The 27109-nt window shown below is 35.8% G+C and overlaps 3 protein-coding genes across 4 annotated transcripts in view; 2 read left to right on the top strand and 1 right to left on the bottom strand.

The window, feature by feature from the left end:
- Positions 1 to 4689: 4689 nt before the first annotated feature.
- On the top strand, positions 4690 to 5475 carry LOC121729070 (ejaculatory bulb-specific protein 3-like). Its single transcript, XM_042117459.1, has 2 exons — positions 4690 to 4859; positions 5291 to 5475. The coding sequence occupies exons 1-2, from the start codon at positions 4691 to 4693 to the stop codon at positions 5473 to 5475; spliced, it is 354 nt and encodes a 117-aa protein (XP_041973393.1). The 5' UTR covers position 4690.
- A 366-nt stretch (positions 5476 to 5841) lies between these two features.
- On the bottom strand, positions 5842 to 12977 carry LOC121728747 (CCR4-NOT transcription complex subunit 7-like). Of its 2 annotated transcripts, none has more exons than XM_042116991.1 (8): positions 12635 to 12977; positions 12427 to 12504; positions 12075 to 12184; positions 9179 to 9292; positions 8580 to 8698; positions 7532 to 7689; positions 6784 to 6924; positions 5842 to 6151 (listed from the first exon to the last, which is right to left on the bottom strand). In XM_042116991.1, exons 1-8 carry the CDS (start codon positions 12716 to 12718, stop codon positions 6035 to 6037), a joined length of 921 nt encoding a protein of 306 aa, XP_041972925.1. In that variant the 5' UTR covers positions 12719 to 12977; the 3' UTR covers positions 5842 to 6034. The 2 variants fall into 2 exon arrangements, with proteins under 2 accessions (XP_041972925.1, XP_041972924.1); XM_042116990.1 differs by having other exon boundaries at positions 12427 to 12537; positions 12635 to 12976.
- A 5503-nt stretch (positions 12978 to 18480) lies between these two features.
- Positions 18481 to 27109, top strand: part of LOC121728598 (serine/threonine-protein phosphatase rdgC) — a 129433-nt gene continuing 120804 nt past the window's right edge. Inside the window, exon 1 of the mRNA XM_042116772.1 lies at positions 18481 to 18634. The gene's annotated coding sequence lies outside the window, so the exon portion shown is untranslated. The remainder of the gene's footprint in view (positions 18635 to 27109) is intronic.

Genomic DNA, 27109 nt, shown 5'->3' with positions numbered 1-27109 from the left:
TATGCCTCTGACGTAGTTAAAAGTGACAAAGTTGTGCTTAACAAACTTTTAAAGTCTTAAAGACAATGTGCAAAACGCGCTAGACTCTGCTAAGAGCAAAACGGACTGCAGTTTGAACTATGTTAAGTGTAGACGAGATGGAAGTAAATAAGATTTAGAGGTGGGTTGTTTTGATTTTTTAACCGACTTCCAAAAAACGAGGAGGTTATATATTCGGCTGTGGATATTTTTTTTAAATTTTTTTTTGTATGTTCGACCTCTTCTCCGCCGTTTGTGAACCGATTTTCAAAATTTTTGTTTTGTTATATTAGGTTTCACTCCAATTTGGTCCCATTTTCACAAAAGTGGTGATCTGATGATGGGATCCATGAGTAATCGAGGGAACTCCTCATAATTTATATGGAAACATATGGTGATTTTGGTTTTATGAGAAGCATCCTAAGCATATGCTACCAAAACGCAAGATTTTGCACCAAGGTATACTATGGTTCCGAAGATACTAAGATAACTCCGGATTCCTTATAGATACAAGTTTGGGGGTTTAGGCGTTGTTTTAAGAACTGAAAGCATATGCTACTATGCAAATTACATTCATCATCATCATCATCATCACTACCATGTCAGGGTCACCAATGTCACAACTCACATGGTTGTATATGGATACAATATACACACAACACCATAAAATATCATCAGTCATCACGTTATGTCCTTATTTATTTGGTACATTTCAAAGCGATTTTAATACAAAAAAATATACTGTTGTTTCATAATACATAATATTTCAAGTAAAACAAAATTGAACATAAGTAACAAATTCAACCTTTACTCCAGATCGTAAGGCACACATTTGGGTTGGACTGAAGGAAACGGGGCACTATGGAAAAAATACTTAAAAAAAATTTTTCGTCAAAATTTTAACCTCTTATAACCACCCTTTTTGAATATACCAATCGATAGGGGGCGCCAAGGGGAGCAAAAAAGCTCAGATAAACTTTTCTCAAATATCAACCCCTGTCGAAAGACAGGCCGAAATGTGACCCTCGTTAGCACGGAGAAAATACTTATAAAAATTTGGACGAAAAAATTCAACCTCTTATAACCACCCCTTTTGAATACATCAATCGATAGGGGGCGCCAAGGAGAGTAAGAAAGCTCAAATAAACTTTTCTCAAAAATCAACCCCAGGCCAGATACAGGCCGATATACGAACCTCGTTAGTATGGCGAAAATACTTAAAAAATGTTGACGACAATAATACAACCCCTATGACCACTCCTTTTTATTATTATGCCAATCGATAGGGGGCGCCAAGGGAAGCAAAAAAGCTCAGATAAACTTTTCTCAAAAATCAACCCCTGTCGAATGATAGGCTGAAATGTGACCCTTGTAAGTATGGCGAAAATACAAAAAATTTGACTAAGGTTTAGGAACCTACGTCAATTAAATGTTGGTGACATGGGTTAAGGAGGATTGTTTTGAGTGAGAAAAACTCCTACTTACCGTTTCCACCGCCAGTAAACTCTCCGTTTAGAAGAAATTCGCATTTGAGATTTTCGTAATCTTCACATAAGATCATCTGATTTCTGATGTTTACGAAGTATTTTTAAGGCATCTCAAGGCTGTGATGAGTGGGTCTTACTTAACTACTCAGCCACGGATACCGAAAGGGGGGCTCGGGGGGCGCAGCCCCCCGCCAAACAAAAACAAACACAATCTAGAAAGTCCAAAAGTAGGCTAGGTTAGGTTGGAACTTAGACTACAACACCCAGATATAGGAGCCCCGCGTAGCGGGGCTCCGTCGACTTTCTTTTGTAGTAGTTTGTCAAATAAATTGGGGTAGGTTTGTAAACATTTACCAAGATTAAGATAATATTATGGGGTTGAAGTTTTTTCTTACGCGATGGTTTGTAGGTAACTAAAAAGACTGAAATTATTATTTTTAACAAAAAATTAAAACCGACTTCCAAGGTAAAAACAATAATAACATCCTTATAATATGAACTAAAAAGTATTAAATAATTTTTCCTATCTAATAGTGTCTTTTTCCGAATTCGGCTAAACCTCTTTGTTGAGATTGAAATGAAGATTAAGTACAGAAATAGTTGAGGTTTAGCCGAATTCGGAAAAAGACACTATTAGATAGGAAAAATTATTTAATACTTTTTAGTTCATATTATAAGGATGTTATTATTATTTTTACCTTGGAAGTCGGTTTTAATTTTTTGTTAAAAATAATAATAATTAGTTGCACTGTGTGCATACATAAGTTGATTGATTTTTTTAAATACACCTAAATGCAAAGGATGTGGTTTAGATTTATTATAAATTTCTAAATTGCTTATTTTTCGTAATTAAATAGTTGTAATTTTCCATTCTTTTGATGTGTATCAATTAATTTTATTCTAAACATACCTGTCTACGTCCTTTACATTTGACGGTCCTAAGCCCGTCAAAGTATGAAGGGAAAATTCGCAACTTATGATAATAACAAGAATGCAGTGACGGATTAGCCCTTAATCAAATTATTAAGCAATTGCCTAGGGCATCACGTCTGAGGGAGCACCAGAAGAGTAAAGGTTCAAAGACCGATTCTTAGTTGAGATACGGATAGGGGGGCCCACAGGCATGGATTGCTTAGGGCATTAAGTAGTCTTATGCCCGTTTTCACCAACGACACCTAAAGTTTAGGTGGGCATCAAGTAGTCTTAATCCGTCACTGCAAGAATGGCAATGGAAGGGCGGGGCGGGGCCGGGCCGCGCATGTGTCCATATTTTGTGGTGTTTGGTAGGATAACTTTCGGAGGCTATTTCTCAAAATTTTAGTACTGAGTGATTATAAAAGAAGAAATACGTGTATTTTTATTTTTAACAAGGATCAATATATCCAAATTTGGCAGGAAGGTTAAATTGCACCCTGTATATTATTATCACGCTAAGACTAATACGACCGAAGAAACTCAGGAAAATGTGGGAAAAACGGGGGAAATATTTTTTATGAGAAAATGTACGGTTTCTGTAAAATTCCTAATTTACGCGGGCGAAGCCGCGCGGGACATCTAGTATTTAATACTTTTATACTATACATATATTTAAGATTTTTATTATATTATACACATATTTAATACAACATCCAGACCCGGGAACATTGAAAACTTTTTGTTCCGTCGGCGGGATTCGAACCCGCGACCCCCGGCTTGAGCTACCAACGCACTCACCACTGATCCACAGAGGTCGTCATTGACGACCTCTGTGGCTTAGCTGATGGTGGGCTGTGGGCTGTTAGTAGCTCAAATCCAGCCGACGGAGCAAAAAGTTCTCAAAGTTCCTGGATCTTGGATGTGTATCATATAATAAAAATCATAAATATGTATAAAAGTATTAAATATATTTCCGTTGTCTGGTACCCGTAACATAAGTCCTTTAGGCTTAAGGTAGGTACATTAGCACGGGGACAGACTGACGTGGTGTGAAGCGTCCATAGATATTATATTATTATTATTTCCTCTTTAGGAAAAACTTTCAGCTTTTATAAAATGACGAAGGTCTGGACTCTGGAGGTCCTTATACATAATAATAATAATATATATTAGGATTTTTATCATGACCTAGGTCACAGGAACATTAAAAACTTTTGTCCCCTCGGCGGGTTTCAAACCCGCGACCTTCGGCATAATCGTCGACGCGGTTAACCAACAGAGCCATAGTTACCTAGGTCGTTAATGATTGCAAAACTAAACAGTATTGGGATTTTTTTGTATCTAAAAATTACTTATCACAGAATTTATACGGTAATTTGAATAAATAATAAGCTAAGTAAGTAATTAAGTAATTCTGTATTATGTGTAAGAAACAAAATATTATAATTATTTAATAATTTGGGCAAAATTCTTTGAGTGGCTTATACAGTAGGGAGGTAGGTATATATATATAAGCATTTCACATAGAAAATATCGTGTCAAAATTTACTTATTAAGGTAAGTTCAGTACAAAGACGTTCAGTACCTACTCTTGTTTCGTTCCAGTTCTTCAGTCGGTAGTATTTTTTATTATGTAGGTACGACTACGTACCTACCCAGCTGGTGCCATATTTTTTATGAGTGTAGGCCACTTTATTTCTGTCATCCCATGTACGAAATCAGCTGTCGGCAGTCGGCACGATTTAAATCTATGCTGTCGGCCCCCTAGGACGCCGCGCTGCCGGCGCCGCCCTATTTACAATCCGGGGCTGTATCATGCTATCATGTAGGTATGTTATATACCTATGTACCATCAGGGAAATTCATTCATAGGCAAAAGGAATATATTGTGTATTATTTGGTCGGGCTATAATCAAGCCGAAGCTATGTTGTCGTGAATAGTGATCGGCTGCGGACGCATATATAAATCGAGCCTTATAGATGAGTGGCAATAATTGTTTTCATTTGGATCACATTGAATCAGAATCGAGTAAAGAATGCGTACGGTACAGCTTCAAAATCGCTCGGTGAACAGAGAGGCATCCGGCAATACTCGCCTTACCAAAGACGCCAAAAAATTGAACACTGTGCCTTCCCATTTCGTTTTTGGCGGGCGATCAGTTACACCCTGTAACCCACCCTTTGTAAACCGCCCCACTTGTACCTATAGGATCCCCGGAAGCAGAGGCGTGGCCGGAAGGCTATTGTAAATAATTTTATTTCCAGCAAAAATGAAGTTTCTCGCGCTGTTCTCCGTGTTGATAGTGGTGTACGGGTACACTGACGTGGACAACTCCTTCAGTTACGAGGACGTCGCGAAGAACGCTACGGAGCTGCAGCATCACCTCAACTGCTTCCTCGAGATCGAGCCCTGCTCCGATGTAGCTGCACATTACAGATGTAATTGTCAGAATCGCACTAGCGACTTCTCTGTTATCTTCTCGTGCAGTGGCGTAACTATCCCATCTGGAACCCGTGACAAATTGATGGGGCTGTATCAGTAAAAATCGTCACGTTTATAATATTTCTGAGCTCATCGCCTATTGGGTCGGGGGCTCGTAGCATTTTGCCAGCCCTGACACCGTATTCTGACGCCACTGTTCTCATGGTTTAGCTTTGGATCATGCGATCAATCTGCTTGATTATTCACTGACTATAATATTTTTATCAAATCCTACAAACTGCCTTATTCCAAATATTTACACGATTATAAAAATATTCATATGAGAACCGTACCAAATGAGTGTAGTTTTTGGGTAAAAGAGTAACAAACATAATATTTTATTCTCACAAACATTCACGAAGGATTATAATATTAAAACTATTTCCAGCTCATATTATGGATACGTTGACGACAGACTGCGCCTACTGCACCGCGCAACACAAGCACAACGCCAAAATGTTCATTCATGGCGTAAAAAAATTCTTCCCCGACGGCTACATAGCCATGAAGAAGAAATACGACCCCGAAGACAAGCTGTTTAAACCCTTCGAAGTAGATATGGAAAAGTTCTAAGTAGAAGTGTTGTTCTATTTTCGCGAATAAATTCTTACATTTTCTTTTATTGTGTGATATTTCATACTACAGTATACCTCATTCACATTTGCGATATTTTTTCCATTTCCGGAACTATAAAATAAAATAAGGCTTACAAATGAAATAATTGTAATTGCTAAACATATCCATAATTTTTTGTTTCTTTTACCTCGTAAATAAACAAAACAGTAAGTAAAATCATTTAATCACTAGTTTAAAACTACCTTAAACACCTAAAATAGCAGGTCATAAAATAACATTCCCGATTAAAATTTAAAACATCACTTACATTTTAATTTCTGATTATATAAATACAGTACAAAATAAAATTATAAAAAACATGAAATCAAATAAAAATATTTCATCGCGTTATTTCCGTAATTAAAATTTTACGCTACTCATAATATAGCCTAATCCATTTTAAAAAATACTGTGCAAAATTACAACACCTATTGGAAAATGTACACTTCACAGTTCACTCGGTGAGGTGGAACACCCTGGGCTGCGGGGTCAGGTGGGAGACGAACACAAACTCATCTCAGGACGAGTTTCCGTTTTCTCCGTTGTCTTGAAAGTTGTTGGCGTTGACCGAGAACGGCGCGCCCAGCCCGTACAGGTGACCGCTCGAACTCTCTATGTTGTCATCGAAAAATATCTGCAGACCAAACAAAAGCCAGAAATTGTAATTATTAGAGATGTTCCGATCATGACTTTGGCCGACTAGCCGATAAGTCGGTTGCAAAGTCGACTAGTCGGCTAAGCCGATCATGGTTTCGGATGTTTCCGTAACGCTTCGTTTACTGGTGATTCGCGGGTAAGTCGCAATACGCCGCCTGCAAACGTGTCGGATCGTGTTTTGGTTATTGTTAACGTCAAGATTCAGTTGATGGTTTTCAGGATATATTAATTTATTGTACATCATGTGTAACATAATCACCTAATTTGTTAATACAAAATCCGCGTATTTTATTGAAATAGTAATAAATTTTAAGATATTGCAAGCTTTTATCGCGAGCTATGAGCGCGGCCACCGAATATTAGTTAATTTCAAAATAATCAAGGGTTTTCGTAGTCGGCGCTTTTTGCCGACTACGAAAGTGGCCGAATAGTCGGCTTTACCGACTAGTCGGCACATCTCTAGTAATTATTATCATTTCGTTTTCCTTTTCAATATTGTGTTGTTAGAAATAGGCTTTTTCATTGTTTTATTTTTTCATCTGTTTTGTTACTAATTCTTTCCTGTGTGCATTCTACTTTTAAGCTTATTATACCTAGTCCAAAACATACCTCTTTAATTTTGAAGAATGCCATCCCTGTGAGGTGTGAGTCGGAGCCGGCTTGGTGTTGAGGACCAACTCGCCGCAGCTCCAGCTGGTCCGCTACTTCCTGCAGGCCACCTTTTAAGTTCTTGCAAAGTTTCATCAAATACTGAAAAAGTATTAAAACATAATATTTCAGACCAAGCTGTAAATTTTCTAATGTTTATTCATAAGCATGTGGCGATACTAAATGCCAACTGTATAAGTAATGGCCTTTATTAAGCTAATTTTATTTAAATTACGACGTTGATCAAATGCCACAAGATTATTGTTATAGGTCTTTGGTTTTGTTTAAGCTATTGTTTTTTTTGAAGTGAAAACTTTTTTAGCGGCGTTGAGCACTTTTGTTGGATAGGTAAAAACTGTGAAACTCGCGTCAGATTCTCGTGCTGATCGAAAAACCGTAAGACGGTTGGAGAGTAGTGTTGTAACATCGAAATCGATTAATCGAACAATCGATTGTTTTTTTCGATTGTCGATATTTTTAATCGATTGTAAGGGTTTTGAATAATAAAAAAAAAATCGATTTTTTAAAAATGGATTTTCATAAAAATGGGTTAAAAATTCAATCGATTGTAAGGGTTTCGATTAATTAAATAAAAATAGATTTATTAAAAATCGTTTTTCACAAAAAATGGGTTAAAAAATGTCTGTCAGTCTACTTATAAATCAATCAGTTTCTTTGATGGAATAAATGATGAAATTCTGAATTTTACCTTGACATCATACACAGTTGGAAAGTATAGTCTCAGGCTTTCAAAAAAGTCATTCTCATCTGTGGGTAGGTTTTGATCTGTCAACAGCTTCAGAAGATATCCAAAATCGTAACCAGAATGAAAACTTAGCCACTTTATGTTGTCCATTAGGACTAAACCTGCAAGAAAAAAGAAGTAACGTTATTTTTTAAATATTTTGTAATTAAGTATGAAAAAAAATAGTAAAATTTGAGTAGGTACTAGGGTAAAATACGAGTCATTACAATTTTTCTTTTAAAGTTTTTAATAATATTTTTCATGATACACATCGTGTATGTTATTATAAACGTGTTATATTGTATAAATAACAATCTATTAAGTATTTTTTGGTACATTCTTAATAACCTTATATTTCATTTAAAGGTTCTTTTGGCCTGTCCTACTACTGGTATTGTAAAAGTGAAGATCGATTTGATATAATATATTCGAAAGATAACGCAATTTGGGGCCTTGTAAAATACTATGGTGTGTTGCACAAGGGTATCAGTTTAAACAACGCGTTAATTTGTTTTCTCGTTTTTATATAGGAATTAGAATTTTCAAAATCCGCTACCCTTTTTGTTTATGTTTTATTAGGAAATCCCTGGATTGTGTAGTAGGTATGTTCCTATTATTTTTGTCGCCGAAGTAGGTAAATGACATGCCTTTAGTTTATATTTCATGAAATCCCTCGACTTTATAGTCTAGTGGTATACCATTGGGTGTCCAACTACTGAAATTCTGTCCCATGACTGTGTTTTACCTACCATTCAGTTTTTACCGAAAAATTAATATAAACTGAAAAACAATCGCATTTTTATGTTTGCATATCTTAAGTTAGATAATTTATGAACACAAATATAATATCTATTTCTATTTCATGCGAATTATTTAATTTTTTAACCGACTTCCAAAAAACGAGGAAGTTATTACAGCTATTTCTGAAAAAAAAATCGTTAGCTGCCCCATGACTGGTTTGATTATTATAGTAATGTATATTAATATTATCTCATTATAAAATTAAAAATACCTGATGACATTAAGAGTTCTGCAAATTCAAGAGGCTCAATTCCGTCTTCTTCATGTTTTCGGAATTGTAATCCTGAATTTTGGAGCAAGTCAATTGAATCTTGAGCATACATATCCTCCCTAAAATATTGTTAAAATAAAAAAATTATGTCAGACAATTAGAAGTATTATTATATACAAACTTTCATCCCCTATTTGAACCCCTTGGGGTTGGAATTTATCAAAATCCTTTCTTAGCGGATGCCTACGTCATGACATCTACCTGCATGCCAAATTTCAGCCTGATCCGTCCAGTGGTTTGGGCTGTGCGTTGATAGATCACTATGTCAATCAGTCAGTCACCTTTGAGTTTTATATATATAGATGAATAGGAAATATTACACGGTCAGAAAAGAGGGTGTTACTAGCACATACAGCAAATAATTCAACCACTGTCATATCCGAATATTAACAGACAATTTTTTAAATGTAGAACAAAACTTTTATTTACTGTCTGGCGACCGTGATGGCGCGGGCGTCACGGTCTAGCATGAAAACATTACAATTTGGTGTGTAAACATTGTAATAAAATAAATAGGTAAATAATAACAAACAACTTACTGTAAATTAAACTTAAAATTAAACTGCCAAGTAGTATAACCAGGTGGAGTTTTCCCATTCTCATCCATAAATGTGAGACCAAGCTGTATTATCCTCAACAAGTCAACATTACACCTGTAAGGAACAATCAACATTATATAACTTAATCAATTGTGGACCAACACATTAAAGTTCATTGGCACAGATAATGGACTTAAAGTTGATTAACATTAAGTTTGTTACCCAGGATTCTGGGTAACAAACTTAATGTTACACTTCATATACAGTGTGTAACAAAAATAAGTGATAATACTTTAGGGTGTGCACGTGTTCCTTGTAGAGAGTTCACTGTGAAAGTAGCAGCGCTGAAAGACGAAAATTTTTTTTCACTTTTGTATGGGCAAGGGCCCGAGCGTCACGAGTTTCCCCATACAAAAGTGAAAAAAAATGTTGGTCTTTCAGCGCTGCTACTTTCACAGTGAACTCTCTACAAGGAACACGTGCACACCCTAAAGTATTATCACTTATTTTTGTTACACCCTGTATACATATATATGAACAAATAACACAATATTTTAGCCAACATTAACCTGTACAAGTAGGGCTTCCACACATAACTGCGAATTCGTATCACATCGCAAATATCTGCGACAAAACTCAAACTAATAAATTAGAAACAAAAAACTTTTCGAAAAAATCTTTTATTTAAATACTAGTCTAAAAAAAATCTCAAAAACTTTAACTATTAAATCCTCAATATATTATACAATTTGCATGACAATAAAATCTTGTCGCGACTCGCGAGACTTAACAATCTATCAGTACTTGAAAAAATTATTAAAATAAAAACATAGAATAGAATAAACGTTTATTTGCAGCTAAAATAATTATAAGATACATAATGATTAATAATATAGAAAAAAAACCTAAAATAGGAATATTACAAAATAGTGAATTAACATAGTCGCAAATTGGACCAAACTCAGCAGTGTTGGCACACCCAGCAGGCAACCAACGCCTGTCTTTTGCTTGTTCCATTCCGTGACCTCCCAACCATCCCAAATATAATATCAGTTTACTCAGTTAAATTGATGCTAGTTTACTTATTTACAAATCGCGCGACAAGCTTTTATTATTGATCATGCAAATTGTATAATATATTGAGGATTATTTAAATTAATAGTTAAAATTTTTAAGGAGAAATTTATTTTCTTCTTTTTAGAGTATTTAAATAAAAGCTTTTTTTTCAAACATTTTTTTGTTTATAATTTTTTTTTTGCTTTTTAGTTATATATTAATTTGTTTTGTTTCGAGAATTTGTTTAAATCTTGTTGTTAAGCACTGACTACATACATATATTACATTATACGTGGGAGAGCCATGCTTCGGCACGAATGGGCCGGCTCGACCGGAGAAATACCACGTTCTCACAGAAAACCGGCGTGAAACAGCGCTTGCACTGTGTTTCGCCGAGTGAGTGAGTTTACCGGAGGCCCAATCCCCTATCCTATTCTCTTCCCTACTCTCCCCTTTTCCCTTCCCTTCCCTACCCTTCCCTATTCCCTTCCCTTCCCTACCCTTCCCTATTACCCTATTCCCTCTTAAAGGCCGGCAACGCACTTGCAGCTCTTCTGATGCTGTAAGTGTCCATGGGCGACGGAAGTTGCTTTCCATCAGGTGACCCGTTTGCTCGTTTGCCCCCTTATTTCATAAAAAAAAATACATACAGAGAAAGTTAAATAAAAGCTTTTAAAAGTGACATTGCGATGCGAATTCGCACGAATTCGCAGTTATGTGTGGGGAGCCCTTAAGCCTATCTCAGTCAACTACTTTTTTTAAATAACACTGTATCTCTACCAGTCCCTCTTGCAAGGAACACTTACTGAACCTATGAGAATGTGGTTAAGAGGAGTCCACACCGCCCCTTTTTCCATACACACACACACACACACACATTCCATAACATTGTCCCCTGTTTCCTCCCTGGATAATGCTAGTACAGTTATAATTTTTTTCCTGAATATCTACGGCTACTAATACAATGTCCCTATGTTTTCTTTTTTTTCATAATTTATTTATTAAATAAGATATGAATGTTCAAAAACCCAAAAAAATGGCCAGATTTTCCGCTGTGTTCAAACATCCAGAAAACAGATTTGACTAAATTATATATCAAAAAATAAAACATAGGAACACAGCTCAAGCCTTTCTTTAATCTTTAATGAAAAAAGTACTTAAATCGGTTAAGTTTTGGAGAAGGAATCAGGGGACAACAAATCATTGATTTTCTGCAGTTGTCTCTATCGCATTCTGCGGTATAGGCTTGAGGTAAGGGAGACAGCTATAGATATTACACATACTTTTTTTTCATTTCTCTAGCCCCTGGTGTATGCTCTTAAAGATTCAGAGAAAATACTTAACATTGGTATTATATAAAGACCAACATTATTGTAATATACCAATCAAGAAGAAATTGTGAAAAAATTAAAGATTACTGTTAGGTCTAGAATAGAGGTCAGCAACAAGCGGACCGCAAAAGGTAGAATCTAAGACTGCGATATATTGTAATGCTTTTGTACCAAGTATTAATTATTAATACATAGGTAAGATAAACCGTGTATACCTTTATTAATTAAAATAATATTTTGAAGCTATGTTGGATATTGTTATTTCTGGACCTCATTAAAATTTTCCCACAGTATTCGGACCCTACCTAAAACTACTTACCGACCCCTGGTCTAGACTCTAGTTTTACTATACTGAATGATTTATACAGGGTGTAACAAAACTAAGTGATAATACTTTAATGTGTGTATGTGTCCCTTGTATAGAGTTCCCTGTGAAAGTGGCAGCACTTGCAGAAATAGTGTTCACAAGGCTAGCTTGTTGGTAATAAAAGCAGGTTTTTGATATTCACCTCAGGAGCTGATACTGATAGTCAGCTGTGGATCTGAACTCGCCAATGGGTCTGGCCACAACACCCGGGAACTCTGTATCCATTGCCACCCAATGGTATTTCTGTACGACCTAGTAACACATCATTTAAGTATTTTTAATAAATTATAGTATGGATTTATAAGAAATCATAACTTTATGAATTGAACAGAATAATTATTTTACACTTTTGTTAACATACTTATTGTTATGTAAAATTAGACAACACAATATTAGCCACTTTTTGTGTTGAAAACACCTGTTTTTTATGTTTAAGACAGAAAGTGAGTTAAACTATTACATAGAGCTATACCAAAATGATATGTAGTACTCACTTGTCTAATAATTTGGAACTCTTCATGCAGGTTGTGATTCCAAACATCTTTGATGCCACAGTCACCGTTGGCTGGCATCTGTGATAACGAACCAAAACTTGCTGCAGGCATCTGATTAAATTTGTTGTTATGTAGATTTCAATAAGTTCGTAAACTAAAACTCAGTAAGGAAATAGCAATTCATAAAAAATTGTAAGTTGTTACGAACCTTGTAAGATCGAATGGCCTTTTTCAGTGACTGGGAGATTTTGTTTTGCTGTATATTTATTAACATAAATGACGCTATTATCATGTATAGCTTGGTAATTTGAAGACAAGCATTAGATTGTTTGTAAATTGTACGTGGAGTTATTGAACAATAATCAAAAACCCGCCATGTGTCGTAACCAATCTCGCTTACAATACCCAGTTTACACGGCACAATTTACTTTAAAATCATTTTGTAGATAATATAGAGCTTTAATTGTAGCGTTTAAATAAATAGCAAGCAAATACAAATAAAATTATTGTTGCTTTTGTATATTTGATGACATTTCTTGATTTTGTAGTTTGAGATTTGACATTTCTGAATTCTGTACACAGTTGACAGCAAGGTTGACAGTCCATAGATAATAGTTTGACAGTTTTTTTATAGGGTGTTAAAGGGCCCATTCACTATCCTACATTGCAGTCCGCCGGCTTATGCAGGATAGTGAATAATGTTGCAGGCCTGCAGGGCTGCAGTTGCTGCCCTTTAACGCGTACAGTAAAATAAACCGTTGCCAGTGTCAAGCAGTGATATGCGGGAAAACGAAATTGAGTTGGGTAAGGGATATAAAGATTTTGGCCGACCTACTTTAGCTAAATGTGTTTTTTCGCGTTCACAAATATTTTTTTCAAAAATGGATTGGATACATCAATACAAACAAAAAATAATCTTAGACAAAACCACGTAAAGAGTCACATTTCGAAGATATGAGCTGCTAAAGTTTTACCAATTTAAGATATTGCAACTTTGGCAGCTCAAATCTTCGAAATGTGACACCTTACGCGGTTTTGTCCAAGATTATTTTTTGTTTGTATTGATGTTAGCTATATATAGACTCCAGAGCATAATGCACACATTACTTCTGCGAGGCAAATCATCGTTTGTCGGGCGCATTCGCGCGAATTTGCGCGATTGCGCGCGTCTTTTTAAATTCTCAGAAGTAATGTGTGCGTTAACGCTTTGGAGTTAAGGTTGAATTTGCTATGTTCAGTTTTTGTAATTCGTTTCGATTCTGTGCTAGTTTAAATTGACCCTAAATGTGACAAATATTGTTCTGAAAACCGCATCAGAATCGGTTCAGCCAAACGAGCGATAATTGCGGACCAACATACATCATACATACATACACACATACATAGAGGTCAATCTGAGAACCTACTTTTTTTAAGTGGGCTTAAAATAGTATGAACGGATCATGGCTTGCATGTGACAAGGTAATAAATTATTTATTGAGTACTTACTAATAATCATTCTGTATTTACCCTCAAGTAACTTCGAACACTAAAACAAAATTGAAACAAAAGAATATACTTATCAAGAAACTGGCAACGTTTCCAAATCAACTTCGCTTAATTTAAAATCCATTTTTTCGTTGTTATAGACTTAAATATTTTAAATTTGTCGTAGTAAGCAACTAATATGTAATAAACAAGCAAAATGCTTGACCGTGATTGGTCATTTGAGCAAAATATGGAGTTAGTCTACTGAAGCACTTAAAACAGTTTTTATATGGGAGATGAGATATTTTATTTTTGCTAAAAAAGCAAGTTATATGCAAGGAAAATAAAAATATATTTATATTGTAAAGTGGGTAATCAGGATTACTAATAGTTTGAAATAAAAAGTCTATTTTGATAAAATTTGTCGATTGGCCACTGAAGCACTAGGGCGGCGATTTGGTTACGGAACCTTAAAAACACGACGTATATTTATTAGCTTTATTACTTATTTAGTTCTTTGTTCTGAATAATATTCAACGGAAAGAGCCAGGAAAAGATTCAGCTGCTTGATTAATTAATTCAGGTAATATTATTTAAATCATTATAATTACCGCAACTACTGGATTCAATTTGAGTTAATTTTTTATTAAATTATATTTACATTTTGATTAAAATAATGATTAGAAATAATATAAAACTTAAAAATACTAATATTGCTGTTATTTTTCAAAAAACTTTTTTCTTATCAGCTAAGGTAAAAGCACTAATGGCAGACGCTTTAAGGAAACATAAAACATTTGAATGTTATAAAATATATATTTATGAAAATAGAGGATGATAACTTCTTCCATGTCTTCAGTAACTCTTACAAAATAAAACTATTATAATTATTCTCTGACAAATCAATAAAAAATATATATTATTGGTCTTTTTGTAAACTTAGTCTTAAGTACTAATAGATGACATCACAAAAAACGAACATCACTAATAGTAGACACCAATATGAACTAATAGTTGACATAGAACATTACATAACATTTTACATTTTTCCTATTATTAGGTCTTTATTTGCCGTTCTTTTTTAAAGATTTCATTAACTTCATCATAGTAACTACATGCATATGAAATATTATCCACGTTGTCTCCAGATTCTATCCATTCTTCTTCCATGCTGAAACTATCTTTCCTCTTATTTTTATTTAACATTTTTTTTTTTACTAGTAAATTTATTTTCAGTCTTTAGTCTCCATGCTTCTCTTGCCTCTTCTTTTTTCTTCTTTCTTTTCTCAGCTCTCCTTTTACTGCTAAAAAATTAAAGCAATCGATTTATAGATCAGTACGAGGTCTAATATGTCCATTTTTAGGTACAGTAGTTCTGATTAGTTAGTTTGTTAATAGAATTATATTTTCAGAGAATAGTGGTGATATTTGCAGTAGAATAAACTACAAAATAACTTTAGTATGTATTGCAAAACTAAAAGATGAGATCCATGTCATCTTTTAGGTTTTTTACATTTTCAAAGAACTAATAGTAGACATCCTTTATATTGTTAGGGAAAATGGAAAAAAATCACAAATAAACATTAATTAGTGTATACAACATGACCATTAATCCAATGAAATCGATAGTAATTACAAAAAATCTAATAAATGTATTCAAAACTTACGTGCAAAATTTCGCCTTCCTTAACCTATTTGTTAAGAAATTGCCGAGCACGTGTTGACGTGGTCACATTATTTACGAAAACTGATCCCATTTTAAAATTTTGTTCCCGAAGGCGTCCCAAATATATTTTTTCACATCAACAGATAGCTTGAGAAGCTTATAAAATATATAGTGTTGAGAAAAAATTACAGTAATTCTTATTTTTATGGTATTTTTGTCGTAAGTGTCATCTATTAGTTCCGAGTCTACTATTAGTGCTTTTACCTTATAGTTTGTGCGTTTTATGATGATATGCGTGACACATTAAACGTGACAATAGTAGGGAAGTTACCTAACAAAGATTAATCGATAGTTTAAAAATATCGAATCACTTCGTAAAGGAATGGCAATCGAAATTATCGATTTCGTACTGACATTTTAGTGGTGCCGGCGATTTAAGATGGCCGGCACCTTTTTTATCGATTTGATTTCGATTCGACAGAGTCAATTTTTCCTTCCGGTTTTGCATTCGTTGGAAAACCGGAAGGAAACCCCGGAAAAAAGGAGCTCCGTGAGGTCTATAGAAAAAAATATTCAGAAAAAACTTCAAAAGAAAAGCAGGAAAACGGGGAAAATCACTTTATGGCAAAACAACGTTTGCCGGGACAGCTAGTTTTAAATAATAAATAGGACTTTGGATCTATTGATTGCATTTACCGAGAGTCGCAAGTCGCAACAAACCTTGCGCGACACAATATTATGACACGCTGCCTTCTGCTGACGAAACGTGCGACTTGCGAGTAATGGATGTTTTCGAGTAGCTACTCGCACTACAGGGTCACAATATAAATTTTTATACAGTAAAATATCTCCGTACTGACCGCACTCGGCTTCTCGGAAGACAGCCTTGGTGCACCCGATCCCCAAAAAAGGTGATCGCTCAAATCCTTCCAACTACAGACCAATCGCTATAACCTCCTTCTTCTCGAAGATAATGGAATCCATTATAGCCAGCTTCTTCGATACTTGGACGGCCAGGGATTACTAAGCGACAAACGGGTTCCATAAGGGTCGCTCGGCTGGTGATCTCTTGGCGTACCTAGCTCATCGTTGGGCTCAGGCAATTGAGTCGAAGGGAGAGGCATTGGCAGTTAGTTTGGACATTGCGAAGGCCTTTGATCGGGTTTAACATAAAGCGCTGCTATCAAAGATTCCATCATACTGGCTGCCCGAGAAATTATGTAAGTGGGTCACAAGTTTCTTAGCAGATAGAAGCATAAAGGTCGTAGTTGACGGCGAATGCTCGGAAACTCAGTCTGTCGATGCTGGTGTCCCTCAGGGCTGTGTGCTATCGCCTACTCTATTCATACTGCATATCAACGACATATTATAGACCAACGACATTCATTGCTATGCGGATGATAGTACAGGTGATGCTGTATATACCGGCTCACCCAATATTTCTCGGCTAAATGTCATTGAGAGTCGAAACGAACTTGTGTCTAAAATAGAGAATTCATTGGAGAAAGTCTCTGAATGGGGTAGACGTAATTTAGTCCAATTCAACCCCGCCAAGACTCAAGTCTTCGTGTTCACCACTAAAAAGTCACCAATGGTCGTATATCCTCGTTTTGAGGGCACATCTTTAACCATCTCCCCTAGCATTGAGATACTTGGCGTTAACATATCTAGAGGGTAAGGCTAAGTTAGCCTCGAAGGAGCTTGGTGTTCTTAACAGAGCGAGACAGTACTTCAGTCCGGACCAACGTCTACAACTTTACAAGGCGCAGGTACGGCCTCATATGGAATATTATTTTCATCTCTGGGCAGGGGCGCCAAAATACCAACTGCTCCCTCTGGAATCTGGATCGTGTCCACGAAGGGCCGCTTGAATTGTTGACTGCCATAGTGTTTCAAACAGCTTGGACCTCTTGGAATTACGCCGAGATGTAGCTTCACTCTGCATCCTCTATCGGTTGTATCACGGGGAGTGCTCTGAGGAATTGTTCTTACTACCTGCAACTTTTCGCCATCGTCCCACGCGAAAAACATACCATCCTCATCACCTTGATGAGTGGCAGTCTTCCACCGTGCGTTTTTGCGTAAAGCTCTGGAACGAACTGTCACCAGCAGTATTTCCGGACCTATACGACCTGCAAACCTTCAAGAAGAGAGCGAATTCCCTCTTAAAAGGCCGGCAACGCACCTGCAGCTCTTCTGATGTTACAAGTGTCCATGGGCGACAGTAAAGTTGCTTACCATCAGGTGACCCGTTTGCTCGTTTACCCCCTTATTTTATAAAAAAAACGAAGATGGCGCACGCACGTTATAAGAACAAATTGATTTCAGATTAAGATGCCTACTAACCCAAAAATTAAACATCGTCCTTCTCTCTTCACACTCACGCCCGTCTTCCATATGCCAGGTGAAAAAGGACGACGCGGAATCGTCGCCAAGTTAGTTTTACTATGAATAAAAGACGAACTAAAATGATTATGAAAAAAGTGTTTTGAGCAAATTTAGGTTTTATCAATGCCTTTTAAAGATATTAAAAAATATTAAAGAAAAGACACTAAACTTCGAAGATCCAAGCAAAAATGTGTCTAAGGTTTTTTGTAAAAATAAAACTTTCTAGCATTTTTTTCAGTAATCGTGTTTTCGTCTTGAGCATTTAATCTTCATGAACTGAAGTTACTTGTGTAAAAAAATCAGTTTTCTAGACGTTATAGATTTTGAGATCTAGGTTTAAGTATGTAGTCAAGTTAGGGTAAGGTGCATTCTAAAGGGACCTAAATAATGAAGTATCACTTCGCGCGCTCTTAAAGCTTGTCAGTTTATCATGAATTAGATTTCAAGAATACGCCAGAGTTAAGCTACTGTATATTATTTATACTGTGAGAGGGTTATACGGTTTCACTGTTTCAGCCGTGCCGCGTGCGGAGTTTCAGTTATTCTGGATCAGTCCACGGGTTCGCTCGCTTGTAGCTCGACGCCGTAGCTCGTTTCACGATAACTTTTCGACAAGAACTTGAAACATTTCTTAAGTTTTTTTTTGTGTTTGTTATGTTTCAGCGCAATGAACGTTTCGAGAAGAATGTAAGTATTTGCAAAGTTAGATTGTTTTATTTAAACATTATTATGACCTAAAGGTAAATGAAGTAGGGAATTTAGTTGCTATCAATTAAAATTTCATAATTTTTAGACGGCGGTCGGCGCAAAAAGTTTATTTAGCGCTTACGGAAAATCCATAAAATATAAGCTTACTGTAGAAAACTAACCAATTTAATAGCAAAGTTAAGTCGTAAAATAACAATTCGTAATCTTTACGGCCGAACTAAAATAATGGGATGAGGCGTGATCTAATTTGATTACTGGATTTATGGCTATACTGTAATTGGGTGGAGTCCGAAATTGAGTAACCCTTTAAAAAGAAAGAGTCTTTTTCCCCCAAAAGTCACTGGTCTTTGGGTCAAACAATTTGCTGCATACATAGCAGTAACAAATTAAACAAAAAATGCATACTTAAACGAAAAAAATATTGCTGTTTGGTTGTTGATATGAAACTTATAACTTAAAAGTAAATAATCGGCCAAGTGCGAGTGGGACTCGCGCATAAAGGGTTCCGTACCGTTATAGAGCAAAAATAGGCCAAAATTGTGTTTTTTGTATGAGAGCCCCCCTTAAATTTTTATTTTATTTTAAAATTATAATTAATTATATATTAAAGTACACATATAATAAAGGACTTTGTGAAAAACTCAAGTGCCTACCTGTTTCCATTATTGAGCGGCAACAGAAATACTTACATAATCTGTTAAAATTTCAGAAGTCTAACTATAGCGGTTCTTGAGATACAGCCTGGAGACAGACAGACGAACAGACATCGAAGTCTCAGTAATCCTTAGTCCCTTGGTCCCTTTTTACCCTTAGGGCACGGAACCCTAAAAAGAAGAATTGATTGTATTTTTTCAATTAATAGTAAATACATAATCTAAACTGAGACCTAACGATTTAAGGCCAAACTTACTAACCTAAATATTTCAAATAAGGGACTAAAACAGTTTGAAACAAGTAAGTAGTAACTTTCCATAGATCATAGAGCCTGGTAGTGTCTGCGTGACAATAATTTTCTTATTTTATAATAATTAATACGAAAGAGTAATAATATAATATTGTATAAAAGTTGTAAGTCAGTTTACTAACCAATAGAAAAAGTAAACGTGGTCCTATCACCGACGCTAATAATGCTACCGCAATGTAATTAGTTGATTACTAAATTGTTACAATGGATAGTAAAAGCTTACCCAAAGCTTTGTCATTTAATTTGTTTATTGTTTACTAGATGACGCCCGCAACTCCGTTGCGTCAAAATTCGTTTATCGCGCGGGAACCTTACATTTTTCTTTTATCATATGTACTTTCTCGGGACTTTAAGTATCTCTATGCCAAATTTTACCAAAATCGGTTCAGTGGTTTGAGCGTGAAGAGGTAACAGACAGACAGCTGACAGACACACTTTCGCATTTATAATATTAGTGTGGAAGTATGGATATCATGTATGGATTTATTTTGGGATGAATCCGGCTGATATTTGATTGGTTTTTACAACCAACAAGAAGGAAATGTCGTAACGTGTGTGTCTTGGTTGGAACAAGAAAAAAATCGTAAATTTTGAAGACAACCTCAAAATAACGTAATAGATCATGCATGACTGTGCTCTGGGGTGACTGTCAATCTGGCACCAGTTGGCACTAAGCCCATTAAAAATAATGCGATAAAATTCATTTATTACTCACAGACAAACATCTGTGAGGACGGCGATTCGTAGAAGTACCCACTTATTCCAAAATAAACAAACGAACTAAACGATTATGTCTTTATAGAAACTGTCTTTAGAAGGTAGAGAATGTTTTAATGTTCTAATAGGTGTCGTCGCTGAAACCTCGTGTCTAGTTTGTTGGTAGGTAGAGAAATATTCAAATGTTATATTCAGCGGGGCTAAAATGGTCATATTTAGCAATTCCTCTCAATCAATTCAGCAAATGAATTGTCAAAACTGTCAAACTGACAAATGTCAAATTAGTACAAAAATACAGAAATTAATTGCAAGCAGAGTTGCATTTTGCGATTTTAGAAAAATGAATAATATTATGATTCATATCATGATTCTTCAAAGCGACCATTTTAGGCCCGCTGGTTTTTTGATCAGAATTATCTGTGAACATATTTTGTGATTGGTTAATATTACGTTAGCTAATCAGAAGCAGCAGTGAAAAGATAAACTTTCGTCAAAAAACCTCTCAAACTGGCTAATATAAAAATTTGGAATTAAAAATATCGCAATTCCCAACGTATTTGTAACACGTCCACAATCGCACTCTAACGAAGCTAAGCTTCAATAAAAACTCGTATATGTGAGCAACTTTGACCGGAAACAGAATTCAATTTACTTCGTCGCCGGCGAGCTATTTCATTAGGAAATTTTCAGTTCACTTAAAAACTAGCACTTCTGTTATCAGATAGAGACCTAGAAAGAGTAGAAAATTTAAATGAACAAATTTTAATTCATAATAATATCATAAGTAGACAAAGTAAGTCACTAACAATTTGAAAAATATAAACGCTATAGGGCCGGAAAATCGACTTGAAAAAAAAAAACGTGGATTTGATGTGTAGCCAGATAATATTATTAAAGCCTGATGATGACGACGATGACGATGATGAAATAGATAATTGCTCTTATGCTATAAAATGTTACTTATCTACTAACTACATCTACTTGCGGCTTCAGTTGAAGACGTGAACGGAAGAACCACATAACTAATATAATCAATCACTCATTTTTTCCCTTATAATAATTTGAACAAACCTTATCTATTCAGCATCTGGCTTATGTTTCTGGCTACACATAATATAATACCTATATAGTTTTTTTTATTTCAAATTATTTTTCAGGCCCTAAAGTCAATCAAATTGTTACTTAACCTATTCATCATCTCCCGTCTTTATTATTATTTTTTTAAGCTTGCGATTTTCTAAGAATATGCCAAAAATCAAGAATGTGTACCATTACCAGAAAAAAAAGACTTATATTGAAAAGACGTCTCTGCAAGCTACTCACCCTTGAATCTTCCATTAAGCAATTCGCAACCTTCGCCCGAACATCGAAGCCTCATTAGTCATTACAGACTGTTAACCCTCGAACCGAGTCGAGCTTAACGTATTTAAGTGGCTTAAAATATAAGGATATTTGCGGTAAGCGACCCCGTTGTGTCGCGACTTACGACCTATTGTGAACTATATTCGATTTAGAATTAATCGATACAGTCACAAAAGCCTGAAAAATCAATGAAACGCCCGATTTATCTTATCTAAAGGCTAAAAGGCTTACCGAAAGTAGTGCAAATTCAATATTTTACTTTGTCAGTAATATAGATAACAAAGAGTTTAACTGCATTCATTCGGATATACGTGGATATAACAATATACGTTACAAAGGTGAAAGTTAACGAGCATGTTTGTTTTTTACTTCTTCATGCTTAAACTGCTTAAGAGAATACACCAGGGGCTAGAGGAATAAAAAAAAAGTACGTGTAATATCTATAGCTATCTCCCTTACCTCAAGCCTATACCGCAGAACGCGATAGAGACAACTGCAGAAAATCAACGATTCGTTGTCCTCTGATTCCTTCTCCAAAACTTAACCGATTTAAGTACTTTTTTCATTAAAGATTAAAGAAAGGCTTGAGCTGTGCTCCTATGTTTTTTTTTGTATAATTTAGCCAAATCTGTTTTCTGGATGTTTGAACACAGCGGAAAATCTGGCCATTTTTTGGGTATTTTGAACGTTCATTATCTTATTTAATAATTAAATTATGAAAAAAAAAGAAAACATAGGGACATTGTATTAGTGGCCGTAGATATTCAGGAAAAAAATATAACTCTACTATCCAAGGAGGAAACAGGGGACAACGTTTGTATGGAAAAAAGGGCGGTGTGGACTCCTCTTACCACAGTTCAGAAAAGGAGTTGGGACCGAATTCCTGTAGAATAGTAAGGGTTTAAAAGTCAATTTGCAAATTAAAAACTTTCCAATAAAAATTCATAAATTACTCGGTAGCAATCCTAACTCTTAATTTATGCCATGTCATTTATCAAGGATTAACATAAAACTACCCACTAAATATTAAACTTATTTAGTTCATTGTACTCACTGTCTATAAACTGTCTTGTCCTAAATAAGTTATAACAAAAATACTAAACATGGATTTGCTAGTCCTGAAATAATCTTCATGTAATAGAATACCTCTAAAGTTAAATTATCACAGAAATCGCTAAAAATTGTAGTTGAAAAAAATTATATTTATAAAATTAAACTAACATTCGCTTATTATTAGTGATCTAAAGGTTAGGGCGCTTTTCCTGTCGTGCGCGTGAAACTTGCCCGCGCATCCTATCATTAATTATTCATAGATGATTTTTCTGTCACGCGGGCAACTCGCACATATAGTCCGCATGCTGACTGCCAGGAGCTCGTTGTCACCCGCATGCGGACCAGATACGCGCGCGCGCGGGTGACAACAGGCATGATAGGGAAAGCCCCACTAGAGTATCTAATTTATTACGACCGCTACTTCCAACCCCCAAATTAGCGCAGCTTCGATCTTGTTACAGGACCTATAACAAGATTTCGGAGAGTTGTAACTTGTATGTCAGTTGTTAGTGAGTACTCGTAAGCTTACACAACTTCATACAACACAATATGTCCCGACGACAGAATATGTCAATTATTATGATAGTCTTGTTATCTCTACTTCAATCCAACTAAGAGGGAACTAGTGCGTACCTATAGACTAACCCCCTTACCAATAAACGCTGTATAAGCTTTGAATAGTTATACAGTGTTTTGTCTTCTTCAATCCAATTAAAAATGTCACTTGTGTGACAGGAACAAAACACTGTAAGTATAACTATTCAAAGCCTATACAACGTTTATTAGTAAGGGGGATAGAGTATAGACTATATATACATTTAAGAATAATATGATTATTATTTAAATACAGGTATTTCATCTATGTTAAGTTATTATTATTTAAAATAGCCGTAAAGTTAATTAGACATCAAAGGCACTATAATGTTTCTCATAAGTCTCAAACTACATTTCCAAGGTATCAAACAAAGAAAAAACATTATGTTACGCTGTATAGTGTATACAATATACATTACACATTATGGATTTTAGTAAATCTTATCAATCATCATCATTGATTAATCATTAATTATAATAAGTACTTAATTAGTTCGCCGTTTAAATAATTATCTGCTCATTTCACTTTTATTCGTAGTTGTGTAAATCAAGAATACAAATGTGAGTTATGCTACATAGAGCTGTTGAAAAGTGAAAATTATTGAGTCGGTGCCAGGTTCCGTCGTTACGATTGCACACCTAGTAGTGTAGATTCCGCGCGATAATGTGGCAATGGCACGTCACTAATTCCGAGCTTTGTCATCATCACCACCAGACTGTCAGAGAAACTGATTCATATAATAGACAGAATGCAGATGGTGTGCCTACGCGAGGATGTGGTCCGCATGCGGGTGACAGTATGCTCGTATGACAGGAAAAAACCCATGAAATGATAGGATGCGGGTAACTTTCATGCGGACTAGATTCACGCGCGGGCGATGACACGTATGACAGGAAAAGCGGCCATAATCTGACGATCCAATGGTTCATACTTCATGTTGAGCCGCTTCTTATTGTTTCGCTTCTGAGTGAACTAACCTTAATATTATCAATCGCGACTTCTCTCCATGCAATATTTAGTTCAAATCATTGTTATAATCACCTTACGATCACATCACTACGCGCTACGTTATGAGACACTAACTACTTTTTATCGGCCGGACTAAATTCTTAATCGTATTTCGCGCAATTTGTCTCGCTGTTTTGTGGTTTAGGTCTATTTGTGTGAGACCTACGGGATCATTGACATGCGACATTGCATTTTATATTTAGGCGCGTGTAAGTTGCCAAATCATTGAGGAAACGGAGCCGTTTTCCTCTACATTCGAGCGTGTTCCCGAAATTATTTTATGAATTGTTATTCGTTTCATTTATTAGTGTAAGAACTAAGAACGAGCGCTCATTTGAGACACGACAGTATTAAGACAGACGATTGCAATACAAAATTAGTAAAAGTTGGTGTGCATGGCGCATGCATCTTCATGTGTTTTGTAGCATGGTATTTGAACGTCATGGTTCTCTCTCCAAGTTGGCTGACGATGGACCAATGAGTAGAGTACCTACCCTATAAAAGTTGCTCAGTGCTGTAGAGATTAGAGACTAGTCAAGTATGATTGGCCGTGATCGAAGTAGATGCATATATAGATATTGGTTAAATGTTTTGACGGCAGTTTTCAATTCTATTTTATAGTTAACACATAACTACCAAAGGTAAATTCCCGACGAAACCTCAAGAGGTTCACGTCGGGATTTGCAAGAATTATCCGAGAGCTGTAGTAAAATAAAGTGCTTCAAACAAATGATGCGAGCGGCTATGAAAAAACATCTGTCTTGAGAGTTTGCCACTCGAGACAAAATAAATAGAACATCAGCTCTTCGTCGAGTGAAATAAAATAATGCCACACAAATCCCCTGGTTCCATTGTTTCGTCAGCTTTTTAGAAATAGTTATCGTCTGCAGTTTAAATACACTTAGAGCCTGTTTCACCACTTCCTGATAAGTGCCGGATAGGCTATACACCACTTAACTTGACAGATTCTCCATACTCTATCTAATATATTCTATTAAGTTAAGTTTTGGATAGCCTATCCGGTACTTATCACGAAGTGGTGAAACAGGCCCCTCAATCGACTGGGCAATGGGCATTGTCGGATTCGATAAAATAAAATCTTGAAAACGTTTTGTACATTAAAAAAACGAGACCGAACTAGCAAAGTATATAAACAAAACTCTAGTCTGCAAATAAAGTGTTTTTAAAAACAACAGGCTGATAACTGGGCTTTAGAACTACACTCTGTAGACTGTAGAAGTTTCATGATATTAAAATAAGTCGTTTGTCAACCCGATACAGGAAACTCCGAATATATTGTAAATTGTAGAACATTAAATAAAGTCCTTTTATGTGCTTTGCACATGTGCTGACTGCTCCAGTCTTAGACGCGCTATTTAAATTGTTGGCAATTTCGTAGCATCGATTTATGTCTTCTGAAGGTATTAAATAGACATAAAAATAAAATATTATGTACCTAAGGTGATTTTGTCACCTAGTTTCATTAATTGTTACTTTATGTTAATATTTTATTTCATTGTAATAGATACATTTAATACCTCGATCGTAGGAATCGTAGAGTCAATAGATTTTCTATTGTTATGCGACAGCCGGGTGCCGCTTGGGGATACGAGGGCTGCTATTTATGTATCCGGAATTAAAAAAAGAAACAAACATATATAATTTAATATGGTTTTATTGCTTTTCAAAATATTCGCCGCGATGATCGACACACTTTTGCATACGCTGGAACCAATTTTCATAGCACTTTTTCCATTCTGATTGAGGTATCTCCAAAACGTGCATTTTGAACGCATCAACAGCCTTTCGCGGCTCGAAAAACGTTGACCACGTAATTTGTTCTTCGCGTATGGAAATAAAAAGAAATCGTTAGGTGCCAAATCAGGGCTGTACGGCGGATGACCAGTCAATTCGATCTTTTGACCCTCCAAAAACTGAGTTGTTTCAGCTGAGGTGTGACAGCTAGCATTGTCGTGATGTAATATGATTCTGCGTTGTCGGTTGTCTTTTCTTATTTCTTCAAAGACTTCTGGTTAACAAATGGTCGTATACCATTCAGAATTAACCGTTTTACGATTCTCTAATGGCACTGTAGCCACATGTCCATTAATTCCAAAAAAACAGGCGACCATTTGCTTCAAAGTACTTTTTGCACGAGTAACTTTTGTTGGTTTCGGCTCATCTTGGAACACCCACACCGTTGACTGTTGTTTAGTTTCGGGGTCATATGCATAGATCCAAGATTCATCACCTGTGTAGATATTATAAACGGCTTTTGACGTACCACGGTTGTATTTTTTTATCATTTTTTTGCACCAATCGACACGAGCCCGTTTTTGATCGATTGTCAAGTTGTGCGGAATCCAACGCGAACATATTTTTTTTACAGCCAAATGTTCGTGTAATATCTTATGTATGCTCGTCATACTTATGCCTAAGGACGCCTCTATCTCGCGATATGTAACATGACGATCACGCATTATTAGTTCCCGCACAGCATCTATATTTTGTGGGACAACAGCTGTTTTTGGGCGACCTTCTTTATTTTCATCCGTGAGCATAGACCGCCCACGATTAAACTCACTGTACCAGTGATAAACAGTGGTTTTTGATGGTGCTTCATCTCCAAAAGTTGCGGTGAGTTGAATAAAGCACTGTTGTTGATTTAGCCCACGCCGAAAATCGTAGTAAATCATTGAACGAAAATGTTCACGCGTTAAATCCATGGCAAATGAAGACACGCAATTTTCAAAAT

The sequence above is a fragment of the Aricia agestis genome, chromosome 7 (assembly GCF_905147365.1).
Source record: "Aricia agestis chromosome 7, ilAriAges1.1, whole genome shotgun sequence".
Lineage (NCBI taxonomy): Eukaryota > Metazoa > Arthropoda > Insecta > Lepidoptera > Lycaenidae > Aricia > Aricia agestis.
The sequence above is the reverse complement of the archived record's forward strand: the minus strand, read 5'-3'. Positions and strand labels throughout refer to the sequence as shown.